Source organism: Struthio camelus, chromosome 17 (genome assembly GCF_040807025.1).
Source record: "Struthio camelus isolate bStrCam1 chromosome 17, bStrCam1.hap1, whole genome shotgun sequence".
NCBI classification, from domain to species: domain Eukaryota; kingdom Metazoa; phylum Chordata; class Aves; order Struthioniformes; family Struthionidae; genus Struthio; species Struthio camelus.
The window spans coordinates 18379480-18402506 of record NC_090958.1 but is presented as its reverse complement, the minus strand read 5'-3'; the positions used below and the strand labels follow the sequence as shown (position 1 = coordinate 18402506).

At 49.9% G+C, this 23027-nt stretch overlaps 3 protein-coding genes across 4 annotated transcripts; 1 reads left to right on the top strand and 2 right to left on the bottom strand.

The window, feature by feature from the left end:
• Positions 1–31: 31 nt before the first annotated feature.
• Positions 32–14667, top strand: TMEM116 (transmembrane protein 116). 2 transcript variants are annotated; one of them, XM_068911200.1, is made up of 11 exons: positions 32–121; positions 1056–1102; positions 1307–1370; positions 5304–5435; positions 9600–9704; positions 11485–11534; positions 11947–12030; positions 12115–12253; positions 12821–12965; positions 13080–13153; positions 13708–14667. In XM_068911200.1, the coding sequence occupies exons 1-11, from the start codon at positions 83–85 to the stop codon at positions 13906–13908; spliced, it is 1080 nt and encodes a 359-aa protein (XP_068767301.1). In that variant the 5' UTR covers positions 32–82; the 3' UTR covers positions 13909–14667. The 2 variants fall into 2 exon arrangements, with proteins under 2 accessions (XP_068767301.1, XP_068767302.1); XM_068911201.1 differs by lacking the exon at positions 9600–9704.
• A 186-nt stretch (positions 14668–14853) lies between these two features.
• Positions 14854–17269, bottom strand: LOC104145782 (disintegrin and metalloproteinase domain-containing protein 20-like). The gene has a single exon (XM_009677521.2). The coding sequence runs from the start codon at positions 17256–17258 to the stop codon at positions 14979–14981; it is 2280 nt and encodes a 759-aa protein (XP_009675816.2). The 5' UTR covers positions 17259–17269; the 3' UTR covers positions 14854–14978.
• Positions 17270–18825: 1556 nt separating this feature from the next.
• LOC104145786 (disintegrin and metalloproteinase domain-containing protein 21-like) lies at positions 18826–21150 on the bottom strand. Its single transcript, XM_009677527.2, has one exon. It carries the CDS (start codon positions 21148–21150, stop codon positions 18826–18828), a length of 2325 nt encoding a protein of 774 aa, XP_009675822.2.
• Between the last annotated feature and the right edge of the window lie 1877 nt (positions 21151–23027).

The window sequence follows — 23027 nt, the reverse complement described above, 5'->3', positions numbered from 1 at the left end:
CGGCGCGGGGCGGGGCGGGGCGGGCGGCCCCGGAGCGGCGGCGCGGTGGCGGCGGCGGCGGCGGCGGCGGCGGCTGCTGCCCATGGCCCTCCCGGCGCGGCCGGACGGGGGCTGGCAGGAGGTGAGCGGCCCCGGGGCGCCCCGCTTGTCCCGTCCCTCACGGGGACCCTGCTTGTCCCTTCACAGGGGCCTTGGCTCGTCCCCTCACGGGGACCCTGCCTGTCCCTTCACAGGGACCCTGCCCTGTGTCCCCTCCTGGGGACTGTGTCCTGTCCCCTCCTGGGGACCCTGCCTGTCCCTTCACAGGGACCCTGCCCAGTTCTCCCTCCTGGGGACCCTGCCCTATTCCCTCTCACAGAGACCCTGCCTGTCCCCTCCTGGGGACCTTGCCTGTCCCCTCACTGGGACCTTGCGCTGTGTCCCCTCCTGGGGACCGTGTCCTGTCCCCCCTCACAGAAACCCTGCCTGTCCCCTCCTGGGGACCGTGTCCTGTCCCCTCTTTTGGGGACCCTGCCCTGTCCCCTCTCACAGGGACCCTGTCCTGTCCCCTCTCCTGGCACACCTGCCTGTCCCCTCACAGGGATCCTGTCCTATCCCCTCACAGGGACCCTGTCCTGTCCCCTCTCCTGGCACACCTGCCTGTCCCCTCACAGGGACCCTGCCCTGTCCCCTCTCCTGGCACACCTGCCTGTCCCCTCTTTTGGGGACCTTGCCCTGTCCCCTCTGCCGGGGCTCTATCCCGTCCCTTCCATGCACACCCCCCCTCACCTCTATCCTCTCCCCACATGACCCGCTCAGCCCCATCACCCACCACCTCCTCCCAAGCCCTCTGCAGCCCGGTTACATCCGCGACCCCACGGCTCCGAGCCCTGCGGCACCAGGACTCCTGGTCCCACCACACCGGCAGCTCCAGGCAAAGGGGACGGCGACGTCCCCCTTGGACGCGGTTCCTCCGGAGCGACTCGCGCGTTTGTGGTCGGCTCCCTGCAGCGCGTGGGGCTGCGTCGTGCCTGGAGAAGGGCTGAGCTGAGCTCGTACCTCTCCTTCTCCCCCAGGTGTACTCGGCTCTCCAGTGGATACAGTTCACCATGGCCATGCTAAGGTAGAACGTGCTGCTACACCCGTGTCCCCAGCACCAGGGACGGCCCTGGCACGGCTAGGCAGGTCGCTGCAGCCTGTAATGCTCCTTCATGCCAGCTCGAGAGAGTTATCGTCATGACGCTGACTTCCTCAGGAATAAGAGATCTTGCTGAGCCCCAAACAACGCAGATGTGCTCCTTTTCCAACCTGTGCTTTGTTTTGTCAGTGTTATAGGTTCCAGTTCGATTATTGCCTACGCCATCTTTCAAAATGCCGTGCGGTCCCCCGAGGTAAGGACTGTATCTCTGTTTCTCTCTTCAAGTCGGAGTGTTGGTATCCTGCAAGTGGATAGCGTGCGTAGCAAAGACCCGTGTGGGCCAGGCGTTCTGCTGGGAGTGATTACAGGTCTCGGGCTTATGTGGTTAAACCGTGTTTATTGCAGCTGGGAGGCAAAGGGCTTTCCAGGATTTGGGCTCTTCCTCTGCAACATGGGGTTTAAGAGACTAACCTTGAGCTATGCCACGTGGGGAGAAGCAGGTTCCTCAGCACCATGCTTTCCGCAGCTCCAGGAAAGCCTTTCAGGCTTTCAGACACCATATCTGGGAATGGGGATTTGTTAGAATGACCTTCTTTGTGGGGCAAAAAGCATAGAGGGCTGAGGACCTGTGTGCAGAGAGCCGCTGAAGTGTAAATTCATGCATGTATAGGTCTTGCATTTGTAGGAAATGCATGTATAGGTCTTTGTCTTTGGGTATTTCTGAGTAGTTTTTACACGCAGGTGTGCTACTAAAGCTAGCATAACTCAAAGGTGCTGCAAAGTCCATACAAAAATAGAACAGGCTGAAAAGTAATTTGTTGTGCTGATGCAGTGAAGCATGTCCTGGCTTTGAAAACTTTGTCCTGGCCATGCACAGGAAGCATTAACATTTCTAATCCTAAAGCAGTGGCACTCAGGTACGAACCACACTCCGGTGCAAACCGCACTCGGAATGGGCCTGTCCACCCGTGCGCTGCTGATCTGGCATGCGTGCAGTGCCTGGCGTGTTCAGAGTTCACCACGCATGCACAGATCGTGTGTGCAAGGAATCTCACGTGTCTGGGAGGTATCAGAACTACTACACGTGCTGAGCAGCTGGCTGGCGTGTTCGCAGTAATCATGGACCTCCATCCAAAGCCTGCCAGGCTTGCTGTGCAGGCACGCTCCAGCTGTCAGCCCAGGATGCATTAGAGGAAACGCACGTGCACAGGTCTGTGTGAAGTCCTGCTTCTTCATCCAGGGCTTGCAGACCTCTGGCAGCCCAGTGTGTGGACCATATACATAACAAGTTACTGCTAAGAGCAGGACAGTACAGTTGGCAGATCTGTCATTGTAGAGCTGTTTTGTACCTTCCTCGTTTTCAAAGCTCTTCACACACTGTAGGTCTGGTCAGCAACCCAAGGATCAGGACTTTCAAGGAAGTCAGTAAATCACCCTCAGAGAAGGGTGATGTGCAGTCAAGCTAACAATTGACACATCATTGGATGAAGCAGGGTGGGAAGGAGAATATGTATCTGGGTTTGCAGGGCAAATCTGCGCTGCTTACAGTAAGCTGGGCAGTCGGGCTCCCAGGTAGGCAGCCTCATGGAGACAGTCTGCCCAGCACACTGAGGATGAGCTGTGGAGGTCCTGGGAAGGAAGGAAGGCTGGGATTTAGTGGCCTTAGGGCTGGGATGGACAACCTTCCTGAGGCTGTCCTGCACAAGGTGCATATGAAGCCATGAAGCACGTCACCCATACCTAGAGAGCCCCGGATGTGGCTCGTTCTCCCAGGGGGTCCTCCACTGTGGTGAGCAATGGAGCTGTGTTTGACAGGTGCCCCAGCGTGACTCAGCAGCCTTTGCGGGTTTTCTTCCACGGCTAGGAGCGTGCATTACTCAGGAGCCCTTGCGCTATTAGTCATATGATGGGGCCGTGGCCAGGGAGCCGCACTCTAGTGGCTTGTGAGTTGCACATGGCTCCTAGCCACAGATGGGCCATTCCTGCTCAAGGGAGTCCAGATGTTTCTGCTCAGATAATTATTACAAATCTGCACAGGATGCGATGGATACCAGCTGGACTAGCTAGTCTGCATCAGGCTGCCAGGCTCATGCTTTGCTGCCAGGGGATCCGTTGGTGGTGTTTCAAAAGTGACAAAATAGCCTCCCCTCAGCCTCACTCTCCTGGTCCTGTGGGCAAATTTGTAAACAAAGGGGCTGGGAGAAATCTGTATCGGAGCTTGCTGCAAACAGCTCAGTCCCTGAGTCATGAGACTCCAGAGTAAAAGGCTTAAAAACAAACAACTTTGGAGGCCGAGAGGAGAACAATATTATTGCAACTTCCCGTACTACCCCCAGCCCAGGAAATCAAATATTGAATTCTTGAAACTTATTTTCTGTCTCTGTGGGGTCAGTTAGACCTTCAGCATGTACTAAATCATTCAGAAGAGGTGATGGCAAGGAATAAACACAGTGTTTCCTCTGTTGTGGCGACAGGTTTTCTACAGGCAGACATCCCTGAGTAGTGGTCGGACACAGCAAGATGAACATGTGTGCTGCAGGCAGGCAGCTCATCTGAACCATTACGTCTTTACATTCCCTTCCTCTATTTTATAAATACCATTTGTTTTTTCTTTCCCCCCCCCCCCCTTTTGCAAGTAAGAACCATTCTGCCTTTTACTTACAGACTATGTCATCTACTTCTTTATTTAGGTTTGTGCCAAAATAGCTCCTCAACCAAACAGTGGTGCTTCCCTCCAAAGACGCTTGTCACTAGAAAAGGGGTCACCTGTTCATTTGCAAAAGTTGCTTCACTGCTTATTTCAGAGCTGCTTAGCTTTAACCTGCCACGTTCACGATCTGGAAGGCATCCTCGGGCTGTGACTGCCTGCCCGTGCTTCAATTCTGCACCAGCAAGGGGAAGCCTGAATTTATACTCAGTTAAAAGAGGCATTTGTAAATGCAATGACGTTCACACTAGCTCCAGATATTTAGCTAACACCAGCAGTTTGATTTACTGTGTTGCTGGGTTGGATGGTACAAACATGGAACTGGAGAGACGAGACTGTTTGAAGAGACAAATCCTGCCGAAAGCAGAGGGCCAGCCTTGCTGCTTAATGCAGGATGGATCCTAGGAAGATCCCAAACAGGATCTTCCCAAAAACTATGCCCCAGGGACAGGTCTGGTTCTAGCAGATTTACTGCTTATCAATCTCACTAAGCTCTTTGTGTTTGCTCACAGGAAAGAGACAAGTATAACGCACCGTGATGGGTGGCAAACATTTACTTAAAGGACAATACTGGGGCAAAATTTCACCCAAAGGCTCAGTTCCATGACAAAATCTTCCCCAAATTAAGGCCTCTTGAAATGTTTTCATGCTGTGTTTAGCACTGTAATCTCCCCTTGGGAAAAAAGAAGCCATAATTTTCTCTCCAGGATGCTGAAAATTAGATACCAAAGACTACAATTAAAAATATAGACAATTAGGCTAGTTTTCCTGAGCAGCTGCTCTCCCACTAACAATGAAAATGCTGGCCAGAACTTTGCACAAATATTATCCTGCAGTGTTTACAGTCATAAACGTCTCAGCTTTTGGCCAGTGCGTGAGAACTGGAAGTGGACTGGAAAATGCCATTAGAGGAGACACAATTGTTCCAGCAAGATGTAGTATCACGTATGAGCAGTGTGCAGCAGAGAGACCAGTGGCTCTCCCAGTGAAAATTAATTTAGCATATCAAATGGTTTCAGCCTTAGTCATCAACTGAAATAGCTTGAAAGATATAGGAAAAAAGTCTGTTTCAGATTATTTCAGACCTGAAGAAGTTTGTGTTTCCCAAAAGTCTGATTGCTGTATTAGCTGATTGAATAAACAACGTCACTTCTCCCTGCAAACCTGTCCCATTCTGCAAAATCGTAATATTCTGGACCTTTAAAATGTTTTCTGTACGATTTGATGTTGCTCTTGGATCCTGGGACATTGATAGTGGCAGAGAGGGTGCTTGGAGCAGAGGATCTATATTGAAACAGCCCCGGAATGCAAGAATCATGACAGTTTTCCTGTGCAGGAAGAGCTGCTTAGCAGAATAGTTGGTTGGGGGCGGGGGTGTGTGAAAGCATATCAAGACAAGGAGTAACATTGCTGCTGTAGGTGATCCTGGGACTGTTGCAAACGTTGCCTAGACCTGCTGACCAATTTCACTTTTCCCAGGTTCGCCCTCTTTTCTACCTGAGCCTCTCTGACCTATTTCTCGGCATGTGCTGGCTCGCTGGGGCACTTCTCTATAGCACAGCGACTTCCAAGGAGGATCTCATCTGCTATAACCTGCAAGCAACAGGACAAGTGAGTAGCCTTGGCATCGCCATTCATGCTGTTACTTTGCACTCATTGCCACAGGTATCATCCCTGGTGATCAGAGCAGGGCCGTGGGCGATTATTTCTAGACAGGCTTTGGCAGAGACTCCCTATGTGAACTTGACTTATCAGGTCTCTTCACCTTAAGTGTAAAACGGAGATAACAGCGCCTGTTTTTAGGTAGGTCTGGTTTGTGGGAGGCAATAAGGAAGGCAAACAGAGCATGGGATTTTGTGGTTGCAGTGTTTGGGTTGCTTATGTAAAGTGAGTCGATGGGTCTTAATCTATTTCCTGTTGGGCAAGTGCCAAAGATTATCTCTTGTGTGTCCCACACTGCTGCTTTTCTATTCCTCTTAATGCTTCCCCCATTCTGGACAGGAACAGACACATTCTCCTGTTCTCCTGTGCTTGGACCTATGATGTTACTCATGAAAACGACGCTCTGGCCTCTGACCCTGCTGGCCTGGCCCTATTCTCTCTCATGCAATCCCAGGGATGCTCATCGGTTGTTCTGTTAGTGCAAGCGAGGCCCCATGTCCCAGTAATTTGGTTGCCTTCCAGGGCTCTGGGTCGATTTCATGTGCTGGAGCCTAATTGAAGTGGAATGAGTGAAATATCATTTTCCTGATGGTTTGCCTTTGTCTCTCTGAGTTCCTGTTCCGTTCATTAGGGTTTGCAAATCACTGCTCTTGAAAAACTCCGCAGGGCACAGCCTAGCCTGGGCCAGAGCGGTGGTTTGCAAGTGGTAGTCTTTGGGGTTAGCAGTTTCCTTTTAAAGAGGCCACAAAAAAGTGACTGGGAAGAGCAAGCGGTTGTCAGGAGCCTTCATGTACCTTGTCTGGGCTTGTGTACCTCCCCGGGGAGTGTGATGGGACCCACAGACAGGAACTGAAATGTCTCCACTGAGTCACAGTGCCTGAAGCTGGAAAGGCTCTTCCATGTACCCTAAGAGAGGACAGGAAAGTAACTGTGTGTGCAGTATGCGAGGGCATTCACACTGCTGTGTGTTTGGGGATGAGTGCTGCAGCTCTGCGTTGTTTTAAGAGCTGTACTTAAGGGTAAAATCGTATTACTCACAAGGGCAAGTACTGCACTCAGAGAGCAGCTGCTCCACTTCTGGCTTATCTCTAATTTCTCTAGCTCCTCTATGCTGCTGTAGAAGCAATGCTAAATATTCACTTGGAGACAGGGAGCAGTAAGGTATTTGTAATTTGGCCACTTGGAAATGACGCAGAGCAATATCAAAGACATTTTCTAGAAGATGGTATAGGGGAAAATAAGGACAGCTTAGGAGAGGCTTTGCAGAGCCTGAACGTGGAAGGAGCATGCAGGACTGAGGATATTTCTGAGGCCTTGCAGAGAAGTTTCACTTGCAGTTTTTACATGGAGGACAGCTTTTACTGCTGGTGAGAGCTCTTTATGGCCCAGGGAAGACAGGTTGCATTGCTGGGACAGAGACAGATTGGATATAGACAACACACCATCATTCCTCAGTGGAGACTCTCTCTTCTTTTCATTACAATTTAGCCATAAGCATGCTGTGCCCTCATGTATTTCTGGCTGTTTTCCCTTGCTTTCCCATCATGTGGCAAGCTTCTCAGGGACACCAGCAAGTGCAGAGAAGGGGGCAATGAGGGAATGAGGGAGTTTGGCTTCGACACCTGGAAAGGCAGAGGTGGCCTTGGGCTCTGGGGGAGTCTTTGCAGGACTTGCCTTTGTCTCAGGCCAGTGGGGATCAGTCAGGAGACTGTGATGGAGCGTCCAGGGTGCCTACCACGTCCCGAGCTTAGCCGCAGGGTCGCCAGGCCTCTCTCCAGTGTGCTGGCAGAGGAGCCAGGCAGGCAGACCACTCCTGGCAGGAGGACTGCAGGGGTGGGTGGCAGAGCCGGCTTGCATCTGGCAAGAGTTCTTGCTGCTGTTTGCTCTGGGAGGAATTAAAACAAACGGAGCACTTGCCATAGCAACTGTGCCTGCATGGTGCATGTGACACAGTGCAGGACACCTTACTAAACACCCGAACAGAGCCCTTGCATGGTGGGAACACCTCGTACATAGGTAGGAGCTAGTAACAGGTTTGACCAGCGCCTTCTGCAGAGCGCAAGTGATCTGTAACCAAATGAAATGAATAAACATCTCCTGGCCCCATCGTGCCCATGCTGAGCACAGAAGTCATGCAGCAGTTGCATTCTTGTGTGTCTCATAAACATATGTAACCTGTTCACACAAAAACACCCGGAAACTGTAAAATGTACTGCATAATAGGGGTGGGGACAGGCTCAGGACTGCTTAGCAGTGGTGTTTGCAGTTGACAGCCCTTGGAAAGACCCACGCAACCCTCCATGTGATATGGTTGTCTTGTGGAATTGCCTTTAGGAGCAGGGCAGTAGGCTTACACAGCCTGTTCAACATCACTTTATCACCAAGGGCAGAAGTTACTGCAGATGGAAGTCCCCTAGCATCCACGCCTGTGTCGTAAAGGAGTGGATTGCTTTGTTCCATGGATTTTTCCAGTTTAGGCCCCAGACGCTTGGTTGAAGTCATGATAATAAATGTAAATAGTGTTTCCTTCTGCCGTCCCTTGACTTTGTCCTTTTTTTTTCTTCCTGCCTTGCCTTTGTGCTGCAATAAAGTCCAGAGGAGAGATTGCAGTTATAATTACGCAGTTCTCCCACATTCTTCCAGTTCAGTTCCAGCAACCTAATAACGTCCTGGCAGGCTCCACTTGAGCTGGTGTGCATAATGGGAAGCCACAGAAGGGTTATAATGAGGGACTCGCATGTCTCCCAGCCCCTGCTTTAGCCCCTCACGCTGAGTGCTGCAGGGCTGTCTGCAGCCCCAAAGCTGGGGAGCAGGAGAGCACAACTCCCTTCTCCTTTTGCCAGCAGCTTCTCAAGTCGCTTTTGGTTCCCTCTTTCAGAAAAGAAGGCAGAGCTGACATTTTGTGAGCTCTCTGAGGTATTTTGAGACACAAAATAATTATCTTTGTGGACTGTTTTGATGCCCTTCCTTGGAAATAACTGAAGAAGGGCAACAAACCCTCATTAAACCCCTTCTGATGAGCTGGAGAGCCACTGTAATGTTCTTTCTGCAATATAGCAGCCCATTGAACTCAGCCTCTTGAGAATCAGCCAATAGCGTTTGCAATCTCAGCGAAGGAGACCAAGTTTCTTTATTTAGTGATTGCGTTCCTGGACTTAGATGATACCAGGGCGACAAATCTGTGCTCCTTCCCTCTTAGGCAGAGGACAGCAAATCAACAGAAAAATTCACTTGTCCAGCCCTTCCTCTTTGCCTTTGCCGCTGAAGCATGTGTTTCCTGTAACAAGCACAACACACACATACATAGTATGATTAAGCAGCACTGTTTATATTCGACTGCCTGGAGCAACAATAGTTGGCCAAGATGCAAGAGAAATTTGTTCTGTCATGGGAGATTTCATATATTTGGTCTTATCCCAAACCAGAATCATGGGTTGTGAAACTCATCATGAGAAATAGCATTTTATATCTTTTCTTTCCTCGTTTTTCCCATGGAGAAGAAAAGGGCTCTTAGTGCAATAATGCAGACTCAGTGTGCAGATATTGTATTCTCTTCTCCCACTTTCCTCTTTAAATATACTATTGTTTTGTGTTTCCGTGAATTCACTGTGTAGTGAGCCCATTATGTGAGGAGCAAACCTAAGTTCAGTATGTGTTGCATTTCCTAATGGATGTGGCATAAAGAGGGTCAAAGTGCCTTTGCACCCTTTTGTTTTGTAAGGTTTGTGGCCAAAAAGAGAACCAAGTCAGAAAGACTTTTGTTTGCAGGACTGTCCAGCTGTCATCAGCTCTCCTGTCCCTCTATTTAGGCCAAAATGAGTCTTCCTTTAAGCAGTTTAAGCTGAGAACGCCTCCTCAACCTGGCTTTTCCCAGTTCGTGTCCCACTGCAACCCAGCAGACATGAGCACAGGGCCTCAGGAAGGCTGTGGGTGCACGTTCATACCGCACCTGTGCTGTGCGGGGAACCTCACCTTTGGTGGTCCACTGTGGTCCACGGTGGTCCACCGTATCCTGTCTTTGGCCCTCAGGCTTTGCGTTCATGAGCGATGAACTAAAGGTGCTAAAGGAAGTATGGTTATAGGACAGAAATCCTGCCTGTTTGTACTTCTCAGATATTCTATGTGGCCTCCTTTTTGTACACTGTCAACTACACCTGGCATCTGTACGTGGACCTAAAGATGAAATACAGTCAGAACCTCTACAGGACGTCTCCCCTGGTGAGTAGGGCTCTGTTATACAATAACCGTTGGGAACAAAGATCTACCTGTGGCGTTGCGGTGCTTTAGGAGGTGCATACATAACAGCAAGCCTTGCCACAAGGACTCTGAAGGCCTTTTTGTCCTGTGGCTTTATGGATTTGACGTATCTTGCCCATGCAACTGAGGTCAGCAGAGTTAGGGATGCTTTAGTTATTGTCAGTAAAATATAGTTAGTCTCCTCTAGGATCTTGGTGAAATTAGGCTTGCAATACCAAAACAGGCAGTGGCAATGGCAGTGTACATTTCAGAGCAGAGAAAGTTCAGGATTGGGCGTTGGTGAAGTTTTTTCACAATTACAGACAATTACTGGTATAGCAGTTTGCACCAATTGAGCAGCTGGTTTTTGCTGTCTCTGTCTTCTGCTAGTGCATAGCAGAGGAATGAGTCTCTAGGAAGGACAGAAAAGGAGGGGATGCCTGGACAAGCGGGAACTGAGAACTGACAATGTCTACATTCCCTGGACGTCACATAGCATTCAAGAGCGTCAGTAATATGTTGTAAGAGTTTGAGATAGAAGGTGTGACAAAGTGAGCTAGTGATGAAATGACTGGCGGGGTCTGTGAGCAAAGGCCAGTCCTCACTTCATCATCTAATAAAAGCCTCTATAAAAGCCCTTTTGTGGACCGATGTAATCGCTGGGAACCGAGGAACAAGGACATAGTACTCAGAAAAAACACCCTTTGAGTTACAGGCTAAACAAACACTTCACATGCCGCGTGACCAAAATCTCTCCTTGCAGTTGTTTCATTCCTCGCACCTGGCTAAACACTGAGGCACTGTAGTCACTCTGTAACTAGAATTCCTCCGAATGTATTGCTGCAAGACAGCAGGCTGTTTACGTGGCTCTTCTCAATGAAAACATCAGCCCCATTTCTGCCTATAGCTTTTCTCTTCCTCAGACATTTGATGTGCGCAGCATGCTTTGCATCCCCAGATAGTTCATGTCTCTGTGCAGGAGCAGCAAACTGGACAGATCAGTCTGTATTTCAAGGACTCTTGTCTGTAGGATTTGGATCCATTTGTAGGACTGGTTTCTTTTTTGCTAGACTCTCATTCAAAATACATCCTCTACCATAAATTCTCCAACACTACAGAAGTGCCTGTATTGTGTTGTCATAGGTGAACGGTGTATGGATGCAACTGCCAAAGTACATTTCCAGGGAACAGAGAGCAGGACACTCTGAATTGTTTGCATGTCTTCATCAGAATGTGATGAGGCTTCTGACAAACAGAGCCAGGTTAAATGAATAGGAAGTACAAAAAATGAGTGAGTTTTGCCGGAGAGCTCTTCAAGCGTCTGCTAATTTTCCAGTTTAAAATTTTCTTCTCAGATCTTCTAGTTCTGAGGGAGAACAAGTCAGTAAACTTCTGGAAGCAGTGGTTGTTTCTATTGCAACTCAGTGCACAGGGAACCCTGCAGCGTTGATTTGGTAAAGAGTGACTTGCCATGAATCCTGCCTTGGAAAGCACCTTCAAATCTTTTTTGTGTTGGCCATGGAGAGGCAAAGGCTAATGATCTAGAACTATGACCAGGAACTCCTGGCTCAGGCAGGGATGCCTTCTGTCTGAGCCTTGGTTTCCCCATCTGCAAAGTGGGAATAAACGTTTGTGCTTGGCCTGGGGATTAATCAGCATTTGTAGAACTCTGAGCTGCTGAAAATGCTCTGTGGGAGTCATTTCCTGTAAACCAATGGCTATATTGAAATGATCATTTAATTAAGCTCTTTGGACTTTGCAGGTTGTAGATTATGCGAGTTACATTGGCCGAGTAGCAGCAATCTTGTCCGGGTAAGACTTAATTCCCTCCTGCAGAATGATATAGTTTTGGTAAACTGGAGTGTTCTGATCCCTGCCCGCTACGTATTTTGAAGCAAGTATTACTGAAACCTGTGTTCATCAATGACAGTAGAGTGAGCCAACAAACTTGGAGCCAAAGTCTGTGTGTGTAATGGCTTTTCTCCATCCAACTTAGTTATAACTATATAGCTGCATATAGTTTTTCAGATATTGCTCCCTTTAACAATGTATTCCCTGCATGAATGAAAGTACAGAAGTTAGCAAAGCTGGTAAAAATGCTCTTCCATAACAGCGTCAATAACAACAATTTTTAAGTCCTCTATAGTGACAGGAGAAAGAACAAGCAGTGTGTGGGGAGGGGGTGGTGGTACAATAACTGTCCTGTTGTCTTCTCTCCTCCCAGCTTGATCCCTTTTCTTCTGATGGTGCCCGTGTTTTGCCTGGGCAACAGTAGTAATTGCTATCAGAACTTCAGCCAGAAGCATGGGTAAGCTGCAGGCTTCTCTCTGCAACAGCGTCACTGCTTTTTGAGCCACCGCAAGAGCTCAGTGTGTTCCCTTTCTCCCCTCAGATGTCTCCTGATGCACACAGAAATAGCTGTGCCCACTAATGATCTCCTAACACTGAATGGCTCTGTTTGCCATGCAATGTATTACTACGGCATTGGCGTTTTCCTCATTTCCTTTCTGATCAGCTTCATAGCCATTCTGGTAAGAAACATGGTCCCTGTGCACTAGCCGTGGCACCCAGATGATAACTGTGAGAGGAAGTTTTGCCCGTTTTCTTTACGTGAGTCATAGGTCACTTTGCATGCATGATGTTCAGCAATCTCCCAAGATTGCTTGATTGGTACCGTGGGCCAAGCAATGTCGGGGAAAAACTATGCGGTACTGCCTCTCTTTCAGAAGAGTAGGGGAATAGAAAATATCATTGTACTACCATATCAATCCATCTGGAATCCTGTGTTCTGTCAACCTATGCCAAAAAAGGATTTAGCAAGTAGGGAAGACTCAGAGGATGGTAGCAGAGATCACCCAGTGCATGGGCAAGCTTCTGTACAGCAAGAGACCAAATCAGTTAAGATTCCTCAGTTTGGAAAAGATTGCATGCAGAGACTGCTGTCCCCCAGGAGCACACTGCTGCATGGCATGAAAAGGTTTGATAGATTGTAATGAAGACTTGGCTAAAAAAGCATGAGATACTCTGTACTAGATGAACAAACCAAATCAGAGCATATGCGTAAAATGCAAACAACTGTATATGCTTATTCTTTTTAGGTTATACTCGTTCAAGCCCGCAATTTGTACAAAAGGTTTGTAAACTCCACAGGATTCTTGGGAGACCAGCAGTGGGCAATGATTAAGATGGTGGAACAACGAGTGGTTTTTTACCCCATCGCATTCTTCTGCTGTTGGGGCCCAGGTTAGCAGAGAACCGAGTTACTTCCACAATATTCTCCTAAGACATGATACATGATGATGAAACTCAAAGCATTTCGAGTTAAAGCAATACCTTTTTGTCAATCCCTTTTCACAGCTGTCCTCCTTGGAATACTGAAGCTGACAGTTTCAGCAAACAGCTGTGTCTACACGGCTCTTTTTATTCTACAGGTACAACTCTTCGTCTGCAATCACCTATGTATTACCTTCTTTACTTGAACAGCCATATTGCTGTTTGCTTGGTTTTAATCTCTACTAGACAAGGCATGTTTCTAGCCTCACAGATCACTGCTGTGTGAACTTAAATCTGATTTATGCTTTTGGTTGGCAAATATCTTTCTTAGTTTTTTTATGTTTTTCGTAGGCTTGAAAAGGTCTCAGTAACTAAAATCACAATGTCAGGGAAATCATAGAAAATAGGACTAGAAGGGGTCCCCAGAATTCAGTTAGTTTGTTCCGTTCCTAGGAAAGACCAAGTCTGCAAGTGCAATTCCTCCCCGATACTTGTCTGGCTGCTTGATGTCACTGAAGAGGCTGCAATTAGCAGAGATGATTAAAATAGCTGTGAGATTCCTATATCACATGGGAATGCAGTTAGATAAAATCCTGCTGTAAGGGGAGGCCTGGCATAACGTACCAGGATTGACAAGCTGGTACGGAGTTGCTGAGTGTTGTGCAGTGCTGGTTGACAAGACAGCCCTGATCTCCCTTGTGGTCTCTGCTAGGCTCTGACAGCAGCTTCCCAGGGACTTCTGAACTGCATTGTGTACGGCTGGACACAGCACGTCTTCCTCTCCCTCAAACGCAACGCCTGCCGGGACGTTGACACTCAGACTCCTCTTTTGCGCTCCCAGAAGAAGTTCTATGCCAGCACACTCCCTGCCAGCCCTCCAGACACAGAGGTGTCCACGTCCACCCTGCTGTGATGAGTCTCTGCATCGAAAAAAGAATGAGCAGCCTCCCAGCGGTGCCTTGTCACGTTTTAGCAATGTCAGCCAGAACTGGTCTCTGACTTCCTTGGTCTGAACTGTTTCATCATCAACAAAGATAAATTTAATCCAGGAAAAGCCTGAGCAGATCTGTCAGAGACAGACGCTTTTCAAGGTAGTTATTTATTTTACAGATGTGTATGAACTTTAAATAGAATCTTTAAACATGGTAAATCTTTAATACAGACTTTCTCCTTACGGAAATATCTTTAGAAATGCAGCAAATTATGTGTAACAGCTCAGAGGTCTGGTATGGCTCCTCCGAAGGTAGGTGGCCTAAGGATGTTTTACTTCTCTCAGTATTTGTCAGGTGTTTGCCATAACAACTTAACAGTAAAGCAAAGGTGAATGTTTTTAAATCTATGACTTTTAATTCACTATAAAAATGAAAACATGTACCATATTAATAGCCAACTGCACTGGAATGAAAAGTTACAATGTAGCACAAAAAATCAGAGCTCAGTTCCATGCTTTGACTTTTCACACGTTTTGCTTCTGTTCTTCATGCCAACTCCTGCTCAGCTACAATATTAGGAAAAATGTGCTTATATAACACAATGGAGCACCTCTCATGAGCCAGGTGAGCAGGACTTGGCACGAATCTGCCTATACTCTTCTGGATGCTCTAGTGAATTATTTACTAAGGCCTCAACATTCTTTACAAAAATAAAACGCATCTTTAGCTGAATTGAAATGAAAACAACTTTATAACTTTTACACTTTATTTTCGAATAGTTTCACTTTTTAGGTCCAAACCAGATTTATTTACATAGTAGGTAATACAAGAAGAGGAAATACTCAAGTTTTGTGTAATTAACTTTTATACAATTTACACAGTTCCTTTGTGTAAATCACTTTATACATATCTCCTGGGACTCGCAGTCCAGCTTCAGGGACAAGCCTGAAGGGGCCTGCGGCTGATGGATTTTCCATTCCTTTCATTTTTCTTAAACATTGTCTTCTTTTTGCATATTCTGCTCCTCGTCTGCAGGAATCTCAGTTCTCTTTTAGGCTCGTCTTGTACTGAAAAATGCAACTATCACCCGTCTGTATTTGGTTACAACAATGACAAGAGCAATCAGAGTGAGGGCAACAGGAATGCAGATCCCTATTGCAATCCTAAAAACTTTATTTCGGACAACCTCTGCCACAGAGACCACGAGAGGCGGTGGAGGGCCACTGTCCATGCTGCCTCCCAGGCCATGGTACTGGCAGTCCGGAGGGGCCCAGCCAGCCTCACAGTGGCAGTGTTCAAGGTTGTTGCAAATCCCTTTTCCCTGGCACAAAGCTTTCGCATTACATTTTGTTCCGACCGTGGCATCTGTGCATGTCTTGTTAATACAGATCTTTTGTGGACCACATTTGGTGCCATCAAGCCCTCCTCCGATATCAGGTATATCTACCCCAGCATGGTAGCCTATGCCCCAGCACCAATCCTGGGGCCCTGGCGTCTGAATGATGGTTTCAGGCCTCCCCAGAAGGGGTACTCTCTTTACGTTTACACACTGCAGCCTACCACACAGAGCATTTTGGGGTTTACACCCCACAAAAGCGACTTCAGACCCATCACCCCCACAGTTGCCAAATCGATCCCCTTTCACATTCAGCTTTTTGAAGCAACTTTCTGGAGCACCCCGAGCTTCCTTCCCAAAGATTTTTCTGCACTGGCTGTCATAAGTTGCACATTTTCCCTGGTAACAGTAGCCATTGTCACTGCATGGCATCCCGTCATGAACATAGAAATCCTCCGGGCACCACTCAGAAGTCCCATTGCAATATTCAGGCAAGTCACACTCATCTGCCTCTGACCTACATTTGTGTCCTGCAGCGCGAAAGTGGCATTTGTGGCAGCACTGCCCGACAGAGCAGACAGCCCCGGGCTTCAGCCTGCAGTTTTGGCTGCAGCAGGGATTGCCGCGGCAGTCCAGCGGCCTCCCGCAGTCACACTCCTCTCCCTTATCTATCACCTTATTGCCGCAAAGCTTAACATAGAAAAGTCTGTGAGGCTCCGGGATGTTGCGTAAGCAGTCGCCATCCCCTCTCTCGAGCAGGTCTAAATAACTCTTAATACTGCAGTTGCTGAAAGCCTTGCTGTCTTCCAGTGATTCTCCAGTCATGTAGCATTTAGTGGCCTTCCCGCACACGCAGTCCTCTGTATCATGCTCCATCCCGAGGTTGTGACCCAGCTCGTGAGCAAAAATAATTGAAAAGATTATGAAATCTCTCCGGATATGTGTTACAACACCTGTGTTATAACCAGCATAGCAGATGGTGCCTACGTATGCCAGCCCAACAACTAGTCCGAAGTCCCTGTAAGTAAATAAATGAGCAACGTCGTATTTCATCCTCTGAGAAAGATCCTGGTGTCCCCAGTCATTAAAATTGTTCAGAACATATTCTATATCCTGGCTGTATCTGATGAAGTTGCTGTATGTCCAGATCTCCATCCCAATCAGACAGATGCGAATCTTTAGGGAATAGTAGTATGTTTCCGATAAATTGATAATATCTGTAACCAGATGCATTGCAGCGCTTTCATTCCTCCCTTGAAAGGAAAACAGATAGTAGTCCACCACGACAAATATCTCAACGTACCTGGTGTGCTTCAACCTTTGGGAGAAGTCATGTGCACTTAAAGGTATTTTGGCTCTGGTCTTACCACGTCGATTTTGGATCACTTCAGTCAATCCACAAGTCAGAGACTTGTCCTCGGTCTTCTCCCGTCGATAGAGAAGGTGCTGGAAAGTGAGGGATCCCGGCACAGGTTCGATGCTGTAGCTCCGGTTCCCGATCTCCAGCTGCCCCCTCAGACCCGAGCAGACACTCAGTGTCACCAGGGAGCCCGGGCTGCCTTCGACGTAGCCCAGGTAGTAGCACTCCTCTGGCATGTGGGGCTGGTCCACCATCCTTTCCCCTCTGGAGTTGTAAGTAAAGACCGGGAGGTTTTTGACCAGAAGTCCTTTCTTCTGCGTGAGGTGGACAACATAGTTCTCCTCCTCCACCTTGATGGCGTAGGATGCTTTGTCTACCAGTGCTCTCCCTGCCTGGGGGCTCAGTTTCTGCGGCCTCACTATCTCATAGGTGGCGTAGCCCGGTGGTGGGTGCTGGCCGGCCGCGCCGGGGAGGAGGGGAGCCACCGAGGCGATGGAGACCCCCAGCGTGAGGAGCAGGGCGCTCCCCCAGCCGGCCGGCAGCCACCTCATCTTCACCTCCTCCAGCCTCGGAGGAGGCGGCCAGGGCCCTGCCACCCTCCCGCGGACGCTTCCGGGCCCCTCAGAGCTCTCCATCCTCGCCGGGAGCCGCGGACACCGGACGAAGGTAGGTGCTGCCCCGAAATGCGGCCACCCCCCCCCAGCCTCAGCCCCCCCCTCAGGAAGGTTCTAGAAGCGCCGCGGCGCCTCCCGGCCGCCATGTTGCGAGCGGGCTGGGTGCTGCTGAGGCGAGGGGACAGGCCGCGGCATGGCGGGCGTTGAGCGCTCTCGGTGCCGGGCATGGAGGCGGCCGGCTATCCCCACGGCGCAGCCCAAGGGGCTGAGCCCACTCCTCAGAGACGTTCCCCTGCTGTTCAGGGAGCTTCGGGGGCCATATATCTTCACCCCCCCCCCCATCCTCATCCTCCTCCCGTGGGTGGGGGGGGGAGGGGGCTGTCACTGTCTGAGGGTCGCCGGCTGGTTGTGAATTTGGCAATTAATCACTACACTGAGTTTTAACGCCTTTCCCTGTGACATGTGGAGACTCATACACCTCCCCCCCCCCCCCAAATCTCCCTGCACCCAGGAGGGCGGGGAGGGGGCTCCCCGGTCCAACGCCTGCCTGTGAATTGCGAATTTGACAATTTACCACAGTACCGCTTCTCCCGCGGCATCGTTAACCGGCTCTGACTTAACTTTACAAACGCTGACGCCCCTTGGCCGATACCTCTCGGCAGCCGGGGGGGACTCGGCGGGGCTTTACCCCCTGCGCCACCCCGTCCATCCGCCTGCCCGCGGAGGAAGCCGCGTCCGCCTCGGGCGCGAAATTTGTACACGGAAAACCGTGCTGCCTACAGCAGAAATTAACCTGTCGAGCTAGTCCAGAAGCACCGACACGGAGCCCCACGCAGGGCTAATGCGTGTTTTTTTTTTTTTGGTGGTTTTTTTTTTTTTTCTTTTTTGGCGCCGTACCTGCTCTGTGTGAGATTTGCATCAGAGGCTCGCAGATATTTTCCACTCAGTTTTTTCCTATAATACAAGCCTCAGAGGTCTTTCCTCCCTCCTCCTCCTTCTTGTCTCCCGCTTAACCGGGCCTGCTGCTCGCTGCGTCTCGCGTTCGTTCCCGGCCGCGGCGCGGTAGAGGAGGTGCTCGCGCTCCCAGGGCGGGCGCGGAGCTGTGCGTGGAGATAGGCCTAAACAGAAAACGTGGACAGTCGGCAGCCCTTCCACTGAGACGTCAGGGGTGGTCCAGGACCCAGACGTTTCCTTGCTCGCAGGGATGAGCCCATGCACTTCGGGGACTGACCGATGAGCGGGGAGGGGGCCTCCCGGCTGCAGACCCCCCCCCATAGGCTGCCCCAGCCACCCCTGGGACCCTCCTTGCTCCGCCTGTGTCTGTCACAACCATGTCTGTCAGCGCAAACCGGTGCGATGATGGCCAGTTAACCTGAGCCTCCCTGTCATTTTAGTCAGTGACGTTTTCTTTTTCCTGCCGAGGTCACTCAAAACAATTTTAATTTCAATTGCTGTTCTGCAAACTGGAAACTGAGGTCCCCTAACTGTACACTTGCATCGGAATCCATTTTATATGAATCCGCTCCAGCTGGGAGTCTGGATCCAGGGACTGCCTGAATCCAGCCTCGCCGCCGCTGCCGTACGACTCCTACGCAAGGGCGTTTTGGCTCTCCTCGGGTTTAGCGCTGCCGCCTCCTTGCACGTCCTCCTCGGGATGGTTCTGCACATCCTCCTCAGGCGGCTGGTCTCGCGACTGAAAGCATTTGGCTAGTCTGCTTAATGCTTGAGTTCTTCTAAGCATTTTCATGAGCAAAACGACAAGTGCTGCAAGTACCAGGAGAACAACAAAAGTTATTACCATACTAGCTATGAGTATCCTAAAAAGCCCCTTTTTAGTGACTGGTGCAGGCCCACTGTCAATGCTCCCTCCAAAGCCGGCAAACTGGCAGTAGGGAGGTGCCCAGCCGTCGTCACAGTGGCAGTTTCCTTTAGTGTTGCAAACTCCTTTTCCTCTGCATGTTCTCTCGGCAGAACAGTGGGATGTCAGGTACTTCGCCTCAGGGACACATGTCCGATTAATGCAGATCTTGTGCTCACCGCACTGCATGCCATCCTCAACAACTCCAGCGTCTAAAACGTCCAGCCCCAAGTGGTAGTCTGTGCCCCAACACCAGGTATCGTCCACCGGGGTTTGAATGATAGTTGTGTGGTCTTCCAGCCAAGGTACACGTCTAATGTTCACACACTGCATCCTCCCGCACAGGACATTTTCTAGCTTACATTTCTTAAATTTGCCGTCTGCCCTGTCCCCCCAGCAATTGCCAAACCGATCGCCTTTCATGTTCACCTCCTTGAAGCATTTAAGTGGAGCAGGCCTTGTTTCTGCGCCAAAGAGATTCACGCACTGGAGCGTGCGAGATTGGCATTTGCCTAAATAACAGTAACCATCCTCAGCGCACGCAGTCCCGTCTTGCATGGTCATGTCCGCTGGGCAATGTGCAGATGTCCCACTGCAATATTCAGGCAGGTCACAGGGAGTGGTGCTCTTCCTACACACTTCTCCTTCTGGAAGAGGCTTGCAATTCTTACAGCAACCTCCAGAAGCGCAAATGGCTCCTCCTCTTTTTTGACAGGTGTTATCACAACAAGGGTCCAGTTTACACTGTGCTGCTGAGCCACAGTCACATTGCTCCCCAGGCTCCAGGATGCCATTCCCACAATGCTGGGGTACAAATGGCATTACTGAGTCTAGGGCGTAATTCAGACAGTATCCTTTCCCCGCTGCCATAAAATCAAAATAGTGCTTAGCACTGCAATTGCTGAATTGGTAGTTCACCATGCTGTGTGCGTTCATGATGCATTTAGAGGTGTTTCCACACCTGCAGTATTTGTCATCGTGCTCCATGCCAATAACATGCCCTAACTCGTGAGCGACATGGGCAGCAGTGTGCATGTAAGTCTGTTTTGCAAACGCTACAACAGTGGAGGCACGTTGTCTATCGCACACACTGGCAAAGTTTGATTTGCCACCCGTGTGAAATGTTCTTGTACCGTGACCAAAGTCCAGTGTAGCAAACAGACACCCCACATCATGCATAGTGTGTGCAAAGCTTTTCTGCTTCCGCCAAAAATTAAAATTATGAAGAACCTCAGTTATGTTTTTGGAAATACTGATAAGGTTCTTCTCTGCCCAAACCTCTAGTGCAGTTATTAGAATGCGAAGGCGGAAAGAATAAAACAGCCCATCCACCAGATTGATTATTTCAATAACTTCCAGTGTCACATTAGTTATATTTTTACCAAAGGCATCAAACCCTTCCTTGTCCACCACAACCAGGAGCTTCAAATACCGTGTGTGCCCCCAGGGCTGGAACTGCCCGATTGCTATCCCAGCCCCTGCAAATTGTCTGTCTTCGTCGGGTATTTTGAGCATTATCATTCCAGGCCCTGTGTCCTCCCTCTGCAACAGAAGATGCTCAAACGTGGAGGAATCTGCCAGGGGCTCGATGCTGTAGCTCAAGTTTCCAGCCTGCAGCAGTCCTCTGAGCCCAGAGCAGGTACTCAGGGTCACCATGGAGCCGGGGCTGCCCTCCACGTAGCCATGATAATAGCAATCGCCTGCCACACGGGGCTGTTGGACCACAATTTCCCCTCGGGAGTCACGAGTGAACACAGGGAAGTTTTTTATTATGAAGTCTTTCTTCTGCCTGAGGTTAAGAGTGTAATCCATCCCCTGAACGTTGATGATGTAGGACACTTTGTCCTGGTTGGCTTTCCCTGCCTTGGGGCCAATTTTCCTCGGAACGACTATCTCGTAGGCAGCGTAGCCCCAAGGCAGCTGGGGGCTGCACTCTGCGCAGGGCAGCAGGGGCCCCAGGAACAGAAGGGGGAGGCCCAGCCGGAGAAGCAGCACCCCACTGCCTGCCAGGAAACCCCTTGGCACAACGCCTGCCTGCGTCCGGTTTGGAGACATGGCTTCCGCCTCCCAAGCTGGAGGAAAGAAAGGAAAAACGTGGATCTTGAGCCATGAAAAAAGCTGCCATTAACTCAGCAACAAGGAGCCCATCTCAGCACCTAGCTCAGGGCCTCGGGATGTGCCTCCTCCCGCCCGGCAGCAGACCGTGCTCCCTGACACCCTCCCTCCCGGGGTCACCCCACCGCAGTGTCCCATCTTCTCCTGCTCAGCCCGCAACCAGGCTCCAGCCTCCAACTCCCTTTACCCAACACATTTCTTAGTGCTCCCCTGGCTACCTGTCTGCCAGGGTGCCGGGAAGCAGCGGGAGCCGGTCAGCCTGCCCTCCAGCTACATCGGCGCAAAGCAGCACAGGGAAAGACGGGGCGCGGGCTGGGAGAGCGGCCGGAAGGGAAGGGCGCGAGGCGCAGCCGTTTCTGCAGCTCCGCTTCGAACACAAACATTCCACGGGGAGGCCGGGGCCGCGCCGCCCTCGGACCCCCGGGCAGGAGCAGCCTCGCACGAAACCCGCTCTGTCTCACGCCTAAGAGCCCGCTGTGCCCTACTTGGGCTGACCCCGTTTGCTGAGAGTTATGAGTCAGTGCGATTACAGCAATTTGTTTAAAAGGGGATTATGCATTCATAAATGGAAAGCCACAGAAGATTATAGGGAAAATAATAAGGCTTTGGTTGCTAATGGGACTTTTGGCTTCAGTGGCGAGACCTTTAGTGGCTGTTGACAGACAGCATTGCAGGGCACATCACTCTGCTGAGTGCATGTCACCGAAGGCTTAAATGATTTGAGGGGAGTTTTCTTCTTGTTGGAAAGACAGATGCACGCTTTGGGCCACGCATCCTCCTTCTACCAGCAGGGGAGCATCTTTTCTTCTGCTGCTTCTGCACAACACTTGATAGCAATTTTGCAGCTTGTCTGGCTCCCTTAAATACTCCTGGGATGCTCAGGAATTGTTTTGTTCTCTCATTCCCCTTTCCCAATGCTGTGGGTGCCCTGACAATCGCTCATTCTCCAGCATCCCAGTAACTACCCAAAGTTACTGAGCAGAAACAGGTTAATTTAAGCCTCACGCCGAGGATAGCCTGAGGCACCCACTGCTGTCTTGCCATCTCTTTTCAGTGCAACTTTTGTTCTGAAACGCTCATGCAACAATGGCATATTTGGTTGCTGTCAAAAATGCCAATCAAAACATGCTTTGGGATAACAAAGGTATTTCCAGAACCAGGAAGCATACAATTATCAACTCCACTGCACTAGCCTGCGTTGAAAGGAGTCGACCGCAAGAGGCGAGGCGAAGCACGCCAGTGCTTGCCAGCAAGTTTCACCACCAGCCCGAACAGAGGTCGGCTGGCTTCTCACAAGCGGCCAGTGCTGCCACAAGCCCCACCTGGGCTTGCAGTGCTTCTGCTTCAGAGGCACCAGAACAAAACACAGCGCCCTGCAAAGATCCTTATCCTCTTACTGAAGAAACTCAACATTAGTTCCTGCCTTAAAGGATACCCACGGCAGAACTGTTATATTTGACAGAGGAAGCGCCATTAAAGCACTGACTACTCCGTCCACACCAAGAAACTCAATCCCCTCCCTTCCCTGACTGGTAAAAGGTGCAGTTACAAGTAAAATCCTACAGATACTATGGGGTTAACCCATTGCATTGGGCATATACTGCTGCCATCTAATGGAAGGTAGTGATTGAAGGCGGTATTTCAGGTCCCGGTGCCTGGCAGAGCACACCATTTTCCAGAGCTTTGTGCAGCCTATCTAGTCAGTCATTCTTCCATCTCAAAGTGCTTTACAAAAACAAAGCCTCAAAGCACTCGTGCAAAGTATAAAGCAACGTGATCATTCATATTTGTAAAGCAGATGGATCGGAGGATTGAGC

What these genes read in the sequence shown, in the direction of transcription:
- TMEM116 (XM_068911200.1), top strand. Translation starts at nt 83, where the DNA reads ATGGCCCTCCCGGCGCGGCCGGACGGGGGCTGGCAGGAG. An exon ending in AACTTCAGCCAGAAGCATGG is followed by an intron (nt 12,031 to 12,114) that starts GTAAGCTGCAGG and finishes TTCTCCCCTCAG; the next exon opens with ATGTCTCCTGATGCACACAG. An exon ending in TCAGCTTCATAGCCATTCTG is followed by an intron (nt 12,254 to 12,820) that starts GTAAGAAACATG and finishes TATTCTTTTTAG; the next exon opens with GTTATACTCGTTCAAGCCCG.
- LOC104145782 (XM_009677521.2), bottom strand. Translation starts at nt 17,258, where the DNA reads ATGGAGAGCTCTGAGGGGCCCGGAAGCGTCCGCGGGAGGGTGGCAGGG.
- LOC104145786 (XM_009677527.2), bottom strand. Translation starts at nt 21,150, where the DNA reads ATGTCTCCAAACCGGACGCAGGCAGGCGTTGTGCCAAGGGGTTTCCTG.